This window comes from Nothobranchius furzeri, chromosome 9 (assembly GCF_043380555.1).
Source record: "Nothobranchius furzeri strain GRZ-AD chromosome 9, NfurGRZ-RIMD1, whole genome shotgun sequence".
In the NCBI taxonomy this organism is placed as follows: Eukaryota; Metazoa; Chordata; class Actinopteri; order Cyprinodontiformes; family Nothobranchiidae; genus Nothobranchius; species Nothobranchius furzeri.
The window spans coordinates 61,216,745-61,231,812 of NC_091749.1; the positions used below are offsets into that span (position 1 = coordinate 61,216,745).

Consider the following 15,068-nt stretch of genomic DNA (forward strand, 5'->3'; position numbering starts at 1 on the left):
CCCCGAATAAAAACGATGAACTTGCACGTGAATTCGGTGTGTGAAGGTTGCACAGATTCTGATCTTTTTATTAAGTATTTGGGTTGAGGTTTTTTTTTTAAACAAAGTTTTTATTTTGTTATGTCATGTGTTTTTTAGTGTGTTTTTGTAAGTTAATATCCAAAACTCACACAAATCAGATTTATGATTTAAGAATCACTCAGAATCTGGAAGAAAAACAGCTGGTGAAAGGGTTGCTCTGTGAATAATCCGCACATTTAAACCCACGGAGCTTTTTCACGGTTAAACCCCACAACACCACCACCATCACATGACTTACAGGATCCTCTATACGTCTATTATTCTGTTCTGTGCCAGTATTTAGTTTAAATGCTGCAGAGGCTCTGCGGGTTGTGCGGCGTCCAGGACAGCATCATTCTTTGTGTTGGATGAAAATAACGGCTCATGTTGTGCTGTTCTAGCTCAGTCCACAGTTACAGGAAATAGCTGACAGCAGGAATGCTCCTTCTCGCTCCTCATCTGTCTCTTTAGGAATCGGCTCCACCACTGGTTGGCTGGCTTTTCATACGACAACTTCCTGTAAACAAATCATGCTGCCAAGCACCCTCCTGTCCTCCATCCACCTCGGATATCTGGGGAGATCTCAGTTTGACCCCCTCGTGCACCAGAACAATCATTTTGAAAGGGTCCATATCACATTTTTGGGAGCATTGGCCTCCTGTTTTGAGGGACTAACTGCTGGTCTGATGGGAGATAAAGATTAGGAAATGTTTCCTGAGAGGAAGAAGCCTAAACATTGTTTAGTTATTTGTTCACTGAAAAGAGGATGTAGGGCTGTTTTAAAATGATTGATTGACTGAGAGTATGAAGAAAACTCAGTTTCCTTGAGAGGGGCTGGACACTCTACCACTCTGGCCATACGTGTTGCCCCCCATCTTGGTGCCTGTACGTTGGGGTTTGCCTCGGTGAACGAGAGGATAGGCTCCCTCCGCTTACGTTTGGAGGATGGGTCCTGACTGTGCTTTGTGCTTATGCACCAAACTGCAAGATTATCCCCCCCCCCCCCCCCCCCTTTTGTAGTCCTTGGAGGAGGTGCTGGAGAGCGCTTCTTCCAGTGACTCCTTCGTTCTGCTGGGGAACTTTAACGACAGGCGGATTGGTTCGGCGTCTGCAGTGATGCGGACGCTGAGCCGATCTGTCGTGGGGAAGAGGGAGCTGAGCCAGAAAGCCAGGCTCTCGATTTACCGGTCGATCTACGTCCCAATCCTCACCTATGGTCATGAGCTTTGGGTAATGACCGAAAGAACGAGATCGCGGATACAAGCGGCCGAAATGAGTTTCCTCCGTAGGGTGGCCGGGCTCAGCCTTAGAGATAGGGTGAGGAGCTCGGACATTCGGGAGGGACTCGGAGTAGAACCGCTGCTCCTCCGGATCGAAAGGAGCCAGTTGAGGTGGTTTGGGCATCTGGTCAGGATGCCTCCTGGACGCCTCCCCGGGGAGGTGTTTCGGGCATGTCCTGCCGGCAGAAGGCCCCCGGGTCGACCCAGGACACGTTGGAGAGGTTACATCTCCAATCTGGTCCGGGAACGCCTTGGGGTCCTGCCGGAGGAGCTGGTGGACAAGGCCGGGGAGAGGACGGCCTGGAGCTCCCTAGTTGGGATGCTGCCCCCGCGACCCGGACCCGGATAAGCGGAGGAAGACGAGACGAGACGAGAAACTTTAACGCTCACGTGGGCAATGACAGTGAGACCTGGAGAGGTGTGGTTGGGGGACTGGCCCTCCTGATCTGAATCTGAGAGCTGTTTTGTTATTGGACTTCTGTGCATGTCATGGATTTTCCATAATGAACACCATGTTCAAGCATAAAGGTGTCCATATGTTCTCATGGCACCAGGATACCTTAGGCCGCAGTTCAATGATCAATTTTGTTTCCCTGGATCTGCAGATGCATGTCTTGGACACTCGAGTGAAGAGAGAGGCGGAGCTGTGAAATGACCACCGCCTGGTGGTGAGTTGGCTTACCACCAGGCCCAAACGTATTGTGAGGGTCTGCTGGGAACATCTGGCGGAGTCTCCTGTCAGAATAAGCTTCAATTCCCACTCCTCAACCACGTCCCCAGGGAAACGGGGGACACTGAGTCAGAGTGGGCCATGTTCCGTGCTTCCATTGTCGAGGCGGCTAACCGGAGCTGCAGCCGCAGGGTTGTCGGTGCCTGTCGTAGTGGCAAGCAACAAACCCGCAGTTGAATGCGTTCTCCAAATCCACAACCACATGTAGATTGGTTGGGCAAACTCCCACGCAACCTCCAGGACCCCCTAAGGGTATAGAGCTGGTCCAGTGTTCCTTGGCCAGGAAGAAAATCACATTGCTAAGGTTTGACAGTCCGTCGGACCCTCTGATCCAGAACCCTGGAATAGACTTTACCAGGGAGGCTCAGGAGTGTGATCCCCGTGTAGTTGGAACACATCCTGAGATCCCCCTTTTCAAATAGGGGGACGACCACCCCAGTGTGAAAATCCAGTGGAACTACCCCTGATGTCCACGCGATTTTGCAGAGCCGCGTCAGCCAACACAACCCCGCAACATCCAGAGCCTTAAGGAACCCCGGGTGAATTTCATCCACCCTTGGGGCTTTGGCACGGAGGAGCTTTTGACCACCTCAGTGACCCCAGCACCAGAAAATGGAGCCCAACCCAAAATCCCCGGACTCTGCTTCCTCACTGGAAGATGTGCTGGTGGGATTGAGGAGGTCTTCGAACTATTTTGCCCACCAATCCACGACGTCCCGAGTCAAGGTCAGCAGCACTGTACCCACTATAAACAGTGTTGGTTGCGCACTGCTTTCCCCTCCTGAGGGGCCGGATGATGGGCCAGAATCTCCTCGAAGATGTACGGAAGTCTTGATCCATGGTCTCACTAAACTCTTCCCACGCCCGGGTTTTTGCATCTGTGACCACCCGGGCGTTCTGCTTGGCCTGCCGGTACCCATTAGTTTAATAATTAATCATCAATTTAATACTTCATCAAACACTTCAAAATGGCCCAAAAATACTATCCTATAATCTAAACACGATTCATCAGCAGTAATGTAAATTTATTTTTTGCAAAAGCAAAAACAAAAAATGCTTTCCTGTAAATAAAAAAACCCTCTTTTTTTCTGTAGTGTTTTACTAGTTTATAATCGTGCCATGGAACATGTGTTCAAGAGAAGTAACCTAATGATAGTTACTTTTTAAGCCCCAAAGAGGTCTGGTTCCAGAGTGGAGCAACGCTGTAGGCTTAATTTATTGCAGCAGGCTGCAAATTTCCCTCAGGAAAGTCCATATCCTCATGTATCCACGTAAATACCAGCGTCTAACCATGTTTTTGTCATCTCTGCACCTGTCGGTGTTAACGTTGTCACAGATTTGTAAATTTTAACTTATTTCATTTTCACATGATTTTGATGCCATTAAAATTCTGAGGTTTTTATGCTGTTATGGTTAAATTGGCAAGATGCGTTTTTGCACTTTGTTAGAGCTGCTGTTTTTATTTGGCTCTAGCAGACGTGGAAAGTGTGGTTTTGATTCCTGGTGTTGATAAGCAATGCTGTGAATGTACCGTCACCTCAACACGCCAGGAGTGACGGGTTTTCTGCTCATGCTCGGTTTGTTTATTGGGTTTGCTCTGGAAACTCGACAGTTCAGATGTGGTAAAGTGGCGCTACGGTGGAGCGTTTATTTTCTTATTAGCTTATGAAAGACTTTCAAGCACCTTCGTTTTGAATGTGAATCTGTGATTGGGAGAATGAGACACTCAGGCTTGAGAGGCCCGGTGTCTGTTACAGACATCAGCGTTCAGTCTGGTACACAGCTGGTGCAGCAGGGGGATCATGAACGTACCTGTTCAGACAGCGGAAACTCCATGTTTTGGTCCTGCGTCCTGGCTGTGGTTCAGAGGAATCTGGATCACCTGGTTTTTGTGGGAAGCTGGATTATCTTTCACTAGCTCTGGCTGTATGTTTGTTTATTATTATCTAGAGCTCTTTAACAAAGGAAACCAACCTTTTTACCTAATACACATAATAAAGCTCCACATTCTTGTGTTTGACAGTGAGTATTGAATGTCTCACATCTCTGTCTGGCAGGTGAGCGGATGCTTTGCAGACAAACATGACTGCCAACAAGAGTTCGAAGGCGGCGCCCCGAGCAGGAGGGGGTAAAGCTGCACGGGACGTCCCTGACAGGTCAGTGACTTGGTAGACGTGGGGTTCAAAGCATCCTGTTCACATCAGCTCAATCATTATCAAACATGTCTTTCAGTTCACCTCAGAGAAAAATAAGCAATAACTGTCAGAAGCTTTTGCAAGTGTCCTCCTGAGTCCTGAACAGGAGCCCCATTCGTCTCCAAAAGAGGAGTTCAGAGCTTGTGTTGGCATGTTTAGAGCTGATGGTTCCCCGCTGGAAAACTCTGCAGACCCTACAGTTTATCATCTGGTTTATTTTGACCAAACGATAAAGTGTGCTGTGGTTTTGGGACAAAAGGACCACATCTTTTTTTGCGTCCTGATGCCAAATTTTCCTGATTAGACTATGCAAATTTGAGAATGTTCCAATGGAGTATTTATTAGCTTTTAATATAAGGCTGGGCGATAAATACAAGCATACAAGGCCTTACACGGAACTGTTCCAGCATATCTTGGCAACCTTTTGCATAGGCATGCCCCCTCGCGGGCCCTTCGCTCAGCCGGCAGGGAGCTGTTGATGGTTCCACGCACTAAGTGCAGGTCACGGGGGGGACCGTGCGTTCTCTGTGTTGGCACCTGCACTTTGGAACCAGTTGCCTTTGGTGGTGCGTCAGTCACCCTCATTGGGGTTTTTAAGACTCGCCTTAAGACCCATTTTTTTTGTCAAAGCTTTTCATGATTAGCAAATTTTACCCGGTTTCGATGCCCCGGCCTCTTAATCTTTTTCTGGATTTAATTTTTTGCTTTTACTCTCCTCTTTTAATTGATTTTATGCTGGTTTTACGATTGTTATATTTTATTCTGATGGTTTTATGTTTTTATTGTGTTGTGTTCAGCACCTTGGGCGTCTGCATTGGTCGCAGAAGGGGCTTTATAAATAAATGAAATGAAATAGAAAATTTGTGTTTATCGAAATTTCTAACTCTAACCGATACAAATTTTCCCATGTCAATAAATTTAGTGATAAAAAAATGGAAATATGTGTGTGGGTTGGCGAGATTCATTTCCCTTTTAAGAAGCTGTACCACTACGAGTCACATGACAACATGACTCAACGAAATACATGTGACAGCCCCATCTAGTGGGTAACTGTTGTTTTGGCACATACGTGTAGTTATTGTCCATTTGTCTTTATCGAGGTGAGCTCGTCAGTTAGGGATGTCCCGTTCTGATATAGATATCGGAAGTAATTTGATATCGGCCCCAAAACAGTGCATCGGATTATATCGGAGGACATCAACAATCTCCGATATAAGCTGTACAGTAGGGTTCACATTTTTGCAACCAATGGTTAAGAAAGTCTTTTTTTTTTCCACACTTACTGTTATTGGCTCTTGTTCTCCGATTGAGTAATATTACTTGATCAATCCTTTCATGCATTCCACATGACGAAATAGGTAAAAGTATGTATGATTTGTGCTGATATCGTATCACATTGATATCAGTCAATACTGAAGGCTGCAATATTGATATTGTATCTGAAGTGAAAAAGTTGTATCGGGACATCCCTACCCTATTACTTTAAACTTGTGTTCATGTTAAACAAAACAAACATCTGATTTGAGGTTCACTGGCAGATTTGGGTCCTCACAGTCTCATCTAGCACAGATTTAAGGCTCATGAGCCTCGCAGTCTGATATTTAGGCAGATGGAGGGGTTTTTGTTTGTGTCGGACAGTGCTGCCCAATGTCGTCCTCTGAACTACCAAACTTAGGTTTGAAGCACTAATTAGAAAGAGGCTGGAATTGTTGGCAGATTCATTCTCTGTGATCTTCTGCAGACTCTTTTACCCAATACAGGATCTTCTTGTGATGGTAGATTCAGTTAGGGCATAATAACAACCTAGAGATGTTTTGGCAGTGTACAACATAGTAGCTGAGATGTCATTAATGAGATAATCATTTTAGAAATACTTATTATCCAAACATACTGAACCTAAAACCTCAGGTTTGCATCACAGTAAAACGCCAGAGGCAGCTAGTAGAAGAAGCTGCGCCGGTTCTGTTTGGAGTCTTCACCCTCCATCCATCCCAGTTAGAAACGGGATGTGGCTTGTGGTTAATATGTCCTGAAAACCACAGTCCAGCTTATGAGTGACACTCAACTCTTTGTACGGTGCTGTATGTGTGGCCAAACGCAGCTCAAGCTGACAAAATGGGGATTATTTTTACAAGGTCCCTTCACATCGTCGAGAGGTCCAACGTAAACACGAATAAAGGAAAGAAATCAGCACATTTTTTTTAACATAGGTCTGATTGCATCCATGAAGTGGTTCACATTGGATTTTACAGCATTGAACATAATACCCTGCTAAGTGAAGCAGTGTTACGACTGACTAATGTCAGGAAGTCAAAGTTTGTAAAGAAAGCAGGTAAAAATCTGTACGTCTGCAAAGATTTTGTTTAACGTTCAATCAGCTGATTTACAGTGAAAACGTCTTGAATTTTCCATCATTTAGAAAAATATTCTAATTGCAATCTTTTAAAGTTTCTTGATTATCCAGTTTTCTCCAGGAGTTTGGGGATTTTGGCAGCTTTTAAAGACCATGGACAAAGGAAGAAGTGTCGGCTCTTTAAAAATGATCCTGCAGATCAACAGTATCAAAAAGTCACGTGTTAAAGAGCAGGTTCACTGAGAAAATGCTTTTTTACTTGTTGTATTTGAAATACGATCGGTCACTCTGAATTTGACGTAAAGATCGTTTTCTATCACCATTTCCTGTGTGACCTGCCGATAAAAAGTAGACGGTGAAACACTCAGATTCGAAAAGCCAGTAAGATCTACGTCACACGGAAAATCAGAATTCGGGGACTCACCCGATTTGGTTTGCAGCGGGGAAGGCTGTTGTTGATTTAGCATCTAGGAGAGAGCAGAGGACGTCTCGGCTAGTACAAGCTAACTGTTAGCATTAGCCGCTCCACAAGATGGCAGAACTTCTCCAGGTGTGTGTTATTTGTGGAGATAAAACATCAACGTTGCAAGGTGAACGGAGTCTGTGGTAGAGTCCCTTTAGCCAATCAGAGGGGAGATGCAAACATTTGTAAATAAGACTCCAAATCCTGCATTTTCAACTCTGTCTCCCTTCTAGTTCCTGAAACAGGAGCATCAGAGCTTTTTCACAAAGCATTGGTTTAAACTAGAGACCACTGCAAATGTGCTGAAAAAAAGGTGTAAAGTTGGTCTTTAAGAACAATAATAAAAAAGAAACAAAGACCTAATCCGGCTTCAGCAGATTAACTTGACAGCTTTTTGGTTTTCACCTTGTTGGGGCGACGCTGGCACAAGAGTTAAAGTAGCTTCCCAGAGTTTTCCCCTTTCAGAAATTATGTATGATTTTTCAGAAATCAGTAAAAGTGATTCTCATCATGTACTGTGATGTAATGTAAGCAGTGCAACTTTTTTTTTTGCTAAGCACGCCCCCTGCCCCGCAGAGCATTGTGCAATAGGAAACTGAGCGCCGACCAGAACTAACCAATAGCGTTAGACTACCGCTTACTTGCTTATATATACATGAAAACACAACATGACATGACAATAATACTTGTAAAACAACATGTTTTAGCTCCCTTTGTCGGCTGCAGAAACGTGAAACGTGAAGTCGCCATCTTAAAAAAACGAATCGACTATTAGTGTGATGTGCTTGTCAGCCGCTAGATGGCGCCATTAGATAAGAGAAATACTCCCGAAAGATGCTTTAAGTGCCCCCGTAATCGAAAGGTTGCAGGTTCAAGCCCCGCTCAGTCTGTCGCTGTCGTTGTGTCCTTGGGCAAGACACTTAACCCACCTTGCCTGCTGGTGGTGTTCGGAGGAACCGGCGCCTGTGTACGGCAGACTCACCTCTGTCAGTGCACCCCAGGGCAGCTGTGGCTACAATGTAGCTCATCACCACCAGGGTGTGAATGTGTGAATGTCTGATTGTGTTGTAAAGCGCCTTGGGGGGTTACAGGACCCTAGAAGGTGCTATATCAAATACAGGCCATTTACCATTTGTTGGTGCAACATAAGTTTTAATGTTGTTTATATTTTATTGTTTTGCGTGTTTCACAAATTTAACGAATAAAACTGGGAGAAAATGTGGCTCTGGGTAACACTGATATAGAAATGTGAAGCCAAATGGAAAAAAAGACCCTCAAGTGGTTGCCTTAATAAATAGTAAAGTATTGCATTACTGTTTGTTCTGCTTGTTACCAAAACATCAGCTGTTCTCTTTCAGGCTTCCTGTGGTCGTTTGCTTCATTGGCTAAAGTCAGAGTTTTCCCCACGAGCCAGAATGCGTTTGATTTGCCAGAATTTTTAACAGCTTAAAAGACTGCAGCACGGTTTCCCTGCTGGTTTTCAAAACGAGCTAGCAAAAAAATTAGCATATTGATGGACACTATGTTTGATTCAGGAGCTTTATTGGAGAGAAAATTTCACTTTTTTGCAGCAGAATTGATATAAAAAGGATCGAAAGCCAGGGCAGCGAGCGATAATAAAACTGACTTATCAATCGAAACTTCTGCTTTTGGATCTTTTCTAGCCAAAACACAGGAAGTTCACTTCATGTTTCAGTTCAAAAATCCTGCATAAAAAAGTCTTTTAAGTGAAAGCTGCAGACCGTCAGTAATGAGCTACAGGTGCGATTTCCTGCCATCATTCTGAGACACCTTGAAGGGAAATAAGATAAGTTTCATGCATCATTCTTGGAGCTTGCAGGCACCAAGCTGCTGTGAAATTCTCTCCACCCTGGAGCAGGAGGAGTGAAACTGGGGAAGGGCAGATAGGTGTGAAGCCAGATCTGTCCTGACCTGCATAGTTGGATCACAGTCCACAGCCTTCAGCTTCCTCCTCCCAGAAGTCGTTATTCTAACACAGGCCGTGACATCAGATCTCTTCACTTTCATTACTATTAGTCAACTCCTAAATAATAGGAGGTTTTCTCAGAGACTGAGTGTCAGTTTCCTATATCTGTGTGGAAGGGTTGCTTCACTTTGGAAAGCTTGGGAAAACTTTTCAGGGAGGCAGACGATAGAGTCAGCGCTGAGAGTTAACTTTGAATCGCTTAGCTGCGGGGATCAGAAAAGGCTGTGAGAACCTGAAGGGAGCAGCGAGGCCGCTACAGGTAAGAGCGTTTATATAAATCCCATTTTCTGTGTGAGGTCCACTGTGAAACTCGTCAGCGCTTGTTTTTTCCTTTTTGATTATCTGGAAAAATCCACAGCAGCAAATTTAATGTCTGTATTTCCTTTGGCTTTTCTAGCTAACTTGTGCTGCCAAAATCAGAATTCTTTCCTGTGCTTATTTGAAATGCATGGCTCGAGTTTTTATTGTGTTTTTGATCCTAGAAATGGATTCAAACGTTTCAGATGATTCTGTCCTGTGATGCCCTCACTGTTACACGCGGAGCCTTGCTCCTGTTCTCTTCCTGTTTTGGTTTGTTCCATCATGTTTTTTTTTTCTTCTATTTTTGTTTCAGGTCCCAGGCCACCTCCCCGTGCCCAGCTATCTCTGCCGGCCAGGGGCCGTGCCATCAGCCCCTCCTCAGTGACGGTGACAACTCTGGCAAACAGATCCGGTACGTCCGGACCGACGGCAGGTTCCTGCTGCGTTCTGGATGGAGCCGAAAGACTGCTAGCCTGTGCAGCGGTGAGTCTCTCACAGGTGACGCCGAACTGCAAGACCGTCTCACCAAGGCTAAGAGCGTCAGCTGTCTGGACAACAGGCTCTCCATCTATAAGCCCCCGGGTCAAACCAAGTCCTGTCCAGAGAACCAGAGCACCCAGGAGCAGGAGAAGCAAGGGGATATCCCTGCAGGAGAAGGACGGAATGGTCGTCCTTTGAGCCACAGCACAGTCTCCTTGGGACCTCTTCCTAACCAAGGCCACAAACGCACCCTCTCACCAGCTCACTCGGGAGTGGGCGTCCCCCCCACTACGATCCGCAAAAAGATCTCAGAATGGGAGTGCAGGAGAGTGTCCCTGCCTAGGATGAGCTTGTGTTTGGATAAAAGAGGTGGGGATTGTGTGGGGGGTAGCGAGGGCTGCCCAAGTCTGCTGTCCTCCCCTTGCAGCGAGAAGGCCTTTGATTTCAAGGGAGTCCGCAGGATGAGCACAGCCTTCTCTGATTGCTCCTTTGCAGGAATCGAGGACGAGGAAGCAGTATCAGACAAAGACGGTCTAGGTCGTTTCCAGAAAAGGAAAGCCAAGACAGAATCCTCGGGAACGTTTGTGCGCTCCCTGTCTGCTCGCAAGGAGACTTCAGCAGTTCTCAACAGGATACAAAAGATCGAGCAAGCCCTGAAAGAAAATCCCAGCCCTTCCCCTCCACGTTATCTGAGCAGCTGCTATGCTCCCGACAAAATGAGACAGAAGGTCTTCATGATAGGTGACGACTTGGACAGCACGTGCACCAGTAAGCGCAGCAGCATTTGCTCAGTGGCCACAGAACCAGATACTGTTTTGGTCCCAGATAAACTCTCTAAACTTAGACAAAGGTTTAGCATGAGCTCAGCTAGGTCTGAGAGCCCAGAACCTCCGAGTCAACAGAGCCCCGGCGGCGTACAGGTCAACCCCTTACCCAAACCCAAACGCACTTTTGAGTATGACGCTAAACGGGACCAGAAAGGCGCTTCGCCAACCAATGGACTACCTCCAGACAGATCGTCTGAGTCTCCCCCACCCCTGCCCTCCACCCCAGCACCCAGTATGACACAGACAGCTAAGAGCGAAGGGGGCACCCCCTCGAGAATCCAGGACAGGTGAGCCTGATGCTTCTCTAACCACTCGGGTATGTTTCCTGCTTTCTCACGCCTCTTGAGTGCACCATAACTGCTCGTGCCGAAAATGGCTGATTTGTTTGGGTTTTGAAGAACATTTAAAGAGTATCACAATTGTTCCAGAACTTTTCAGCGGTCTATAAAGTGTTTTGGCAGTCTGTAGAGATGACATGAAACCAACCCTAACCCCCTCTCATGCTGAGTGGTGAATTCTAATCTGTGTTGGGAGAATTCGCCCTTTTTAAAGTTCTGACACCTTTAACCTGCAGCTCTTGGATCAGATTTCGGATCTTTTTTAGTGTGTGAGGAGGTTGCCTCACCAGATCGTTTCTCTAACATCCCATGGACTCTGTTTAACATTCCTGTGGTTCTACTGGTTTCTGACCAGGCCTTACAACCACATGCTGCCAGTGTTGTGACCATTCAGTAGATCCTCTAAATAATGAGTGACTTTACATGTGAAATGTGCCTTTAGTTCTCAGAAACACTAAGATTTCCCTGTGACTGAAATGTGTTGCTCACTGTGTTTCTTGTTTTTGTCACTATCATTCAGATTTAGTGTTTTTGAGACATTTGTCCACTTATTAAGAAGTAAAACTACCCACCTGGGCTGTTTTTATACTGTCTGCGTTTTTCTTCGTTCTTTTTTTCCTGCCTACACACCCTGAGGACTCTTCCTCCTTGTGCTTTCGTTCACAAAGCCTTGAGCTTTTTAACTTGTCCAACTCTTATCCAGAGAGTCGTGTAAGTCTGAGGACGCTGCCAGCCTGCCATCTTCAAGTCCATCCTCGCCCACGGATAACGGAGCACTCACCACAGACCTACGGATCCGACCTAACTCCAAAAGCACTTTAGAGGAGAACGCCTATGAGGACATAGTAGGTGAGTTTAACCGTTTTCATTCTGCCACCATGATGACCACAACGATCAGCAAATGATTTATGTAATAATTCAGTTTATTTATATAGCACCAAATCACAAGAGTCACCTGAAGTCACTTCACACAGTAAACATTCCAATACAGTCCAGTTCATTAAGCCAATCAGTAAAAAGTTTCCTCTATAAGGAAACCAGCAGGTCGCATCGAGTCACTGACTAGTGTCAGAGTCATTACAGCAATCCTCATACGAAGCAAGCATGTAGCGACAGTGGAGAGGAAAACTCCCTTTTAACAGGAAGAAACCTCCAGAGGATCCTGGCTCAGTATAAGCAGCCATCCACCACGACTCACTGGGGATCGAGAAGACAGAGCACACACACACATGCACGCACGCACGCACGCACGCACGCACACACACACACACACACACACACACACACACACACACACACACACACACACACACACACACACACACACACACAACATTTATACCAAGTAGTATTTCTATGGTTACATTGTGATTTCTTGGTAAATATTCTATTTAGTTTGAGATAAACGTTATTATCTTTATCTTAGTGGATTTATAAAAAACTTAACAGGTAAACTAGTAGTAGCACATTCCATGTCAAAGAGAGTAAAATGTTATTATCAGGAGAGGGAGAATGCGTAAGTGGTTAGAAACAGTGTGCTAGCCTAACACCATTGTAGCTTCTTCTTCTGGGGAGAAAAACACTTGGAGAGAAAATAAAGTTAACAGCTGAAACAATGAAAACAGAGCTCATTTAGGGCCGATGTTGGTGCAGGATCTGCTCGGGTGCAGGATCTGCTCGGGGTACTTCGACTGCCGATGACGTCAAAGTAGTTGATTGGCTGAACATAAAGCTTACGGAAGTGACGTTATCACGTTATGATTTTGATTGATCAGAACAAGTTTGCGGTCGTAGTCTTAGCGGTTGTAGTCCTGTAGTCCAAAAATCAATAGTTTTTGGAGAAAATATGTTTGAATTTCTAAAGGAAATGTAAAATATAAGCAAATGATAAACGGTGACCCTCAAAAGCTCTTGATGTTGATGAAATGGGGCAAAATAAAATATAAGAACTTTATTGAAAGACACCAAGCAATATTTTGAGTCAAAGAATGTATTTAGATAACAACTAAGGAAATATACAGACGAACTCCACATTAATACAAACAGATATGGCTTCACATATAAGAACTGTTCTATGTTTTGTCAGTCCGATGTTGGTTTTATGCAGTTTCACATTCTTTACAAAACAAAGATAAAATGGTGTTTCATTAACAAATTACAATTATAAAGAAAACATTTAGGTGTTAACAAACAAGAATTTATTAACAAAACTGCTGATGTCTTTCCAAAACGTGTGTGTGAAAGCCGAGTAGATTTGCAGTAATGTGACGTCATCGGCAGTCGAAGGACCCCGAGCTGATCCTGTACTGACACCGACACATCTGGAGTCAGCTTACCATTCTTAGTGTTGTTATGAATAATACCATGTGACAAAACAACATCTTAATAAAAAATAAATTTTCTATTGAGCTCGTCCTATTAACTAATGTGATTTTAACCATTTTCTACATTCAGATAGTGGAAAAATAAAAGTTTTAGGAGACTAATAGCATAATATGATATGAAAAGATACAATTTATAACATTATTATTTTATTACAAGTATAAAATGCAGTGTTAAACAATCATCACCCTGTGATACTAAATGAAAATACAGTATGAAATGTTTTATAAAGTATGGCACAACAGGAAGGACGAACTTGAGTTGAGTTGATTGATTAAACAAACACATGATACTTGACTTGGCAAGGCTTTAAGGAATTGACTTCACTTTAACAAAGAAAACTTAACTAGACCTGACCTGACTTTGACTTACCATTACGTGGCCTGGCGTACTTGACTTGGTTAGATTTGACTGGAACAGCCCTTGTTAGGTCATCATGAAGGATGCAGATCAGGGGTGGGGAACCCTGGTCCTCAAGAGCTGCTATCCTGCATGTTTTGGTTGTTTCCCTGCTCCAACACTCCTAAATCAGTGGTTTAATCACCTGTTCAGCAGCTCATCAGGCTCTGCAGAAGCCTGTTAATCACTTGCTGATTAAAATAGGTGAGTTGAAGCGGGGTAACAACTAAAACATGCAGGATAGCAGCCCTCGTGGTACCAGGATTCCCCACTCCTGTTGAAGATGATCTGACCCTGGAGCTCTGACTGCAGGGAGGTTAACCAGGAGACATCTCAGAATTTCAGTGGCATCAAAATCATGTGATAATGAAACAAGGAGAGCATGGCTGGGTGATTAGGTGAGTGCAGAGAGAACAAAACAGACACGGGACTTAAATGGTGCATCTGGGGGGCTTTGTCATGTTAAACAGTACATATAAACATTATAATTCCACCTTTAGCCCCTGGAATGACGCTTAACTCAACAATATTGCCCAAAGTAATGGTAGCTCTCAGACCCGGCTGTCTAACCCTTATTCCTTTGAGCTAAAAAACAAACATAATACCTGTCCTCACAATTTCTGTACTGTCTAGCAACACAACATAAAAACAGAGGACTTCTGTGTGAACACTAAAGCAGGCAGTGTAGCGGGTGTGTGGGAGGAAACAAGTCCCTCAGCAATTATCACACACACACAAACATTGATATTAGCTGACAGTATGAGACTGAACACATCATCAAAGACCCAGCTGAACAGTGTTCAGTGCTTATTTGAAAAGGTCTCATGTCATGTTTTGTAAGTGAAAACAGAAGCTACGAGTGGCTTTCTACTAAGCTAGAAAACCCCAGTATGACCAGGAAGTTGGTAAATAATTTGATTTGAAAGCATAATGACCACTGTTTGACACAGACTGAAATGACCTTATCAGAACGCAAATGTCCTGACACATTTCAAACAATTCTTCTGCATCAGTAGATCTTATCCGCCAAAAACAAACCTTTTTGGTCGTTTCTGCTTTATCTTAGAAGAACAGAAGCACAAACTGTGTTATTATTCAACAGCCTCGTGCAGGAGGACCTTAGAGTGGCTCCTCCTCCTCCGCCTTGCCTCCCGTAGAGGCGCAGGGTTGAAAAGTCTCATTGTGGGTTCAATCAGTCAACACTCAAGCCTTGGAATAAGATGAATGGATAATTAAAGTGCAGTCTTAACGCTCTGCTGTCCAGTAAAAACATG

The 15,068-nt window shown here is 44.6% G+C and overlaps 1 protein-coding gene across 2 annotated transcripts in view; it reads left to right on the forward strand.

Moving 5' to 3' along the window:
• The window catches only part of dennd2b (DENN domain containing 2B), an 83,907-nt gene that overhangs the window by 23,447 nt on the left and 45,392 nt on the right, over nucleotides 1-15,068 (forward strand). For both annotated transcript variants that reach the window (XM_015953087.3, XM_015953085.3), the window contains exons 2-4: nucleotides 4,128-4,226; nucleotides 9,682-10,962; nucleotides 11,717-11,862. In XM_015953087.3, the coding sequence (XP_015808573.3) occupies nucleotides 4,153-4,226; nucleotides 9,682-10,962; nucleotides 11,717-11,862 (1,501 nt within the window). In that variant the 5' untranslated portion in view covers nucleotides 4,128-4,152. The remainder of the gene's footprint in view (nucleotides 1-4,127; nucleotides 4,227-9,681; nucleotides 10,963-11,716; nucleotides 11,863-15,068) is intronic.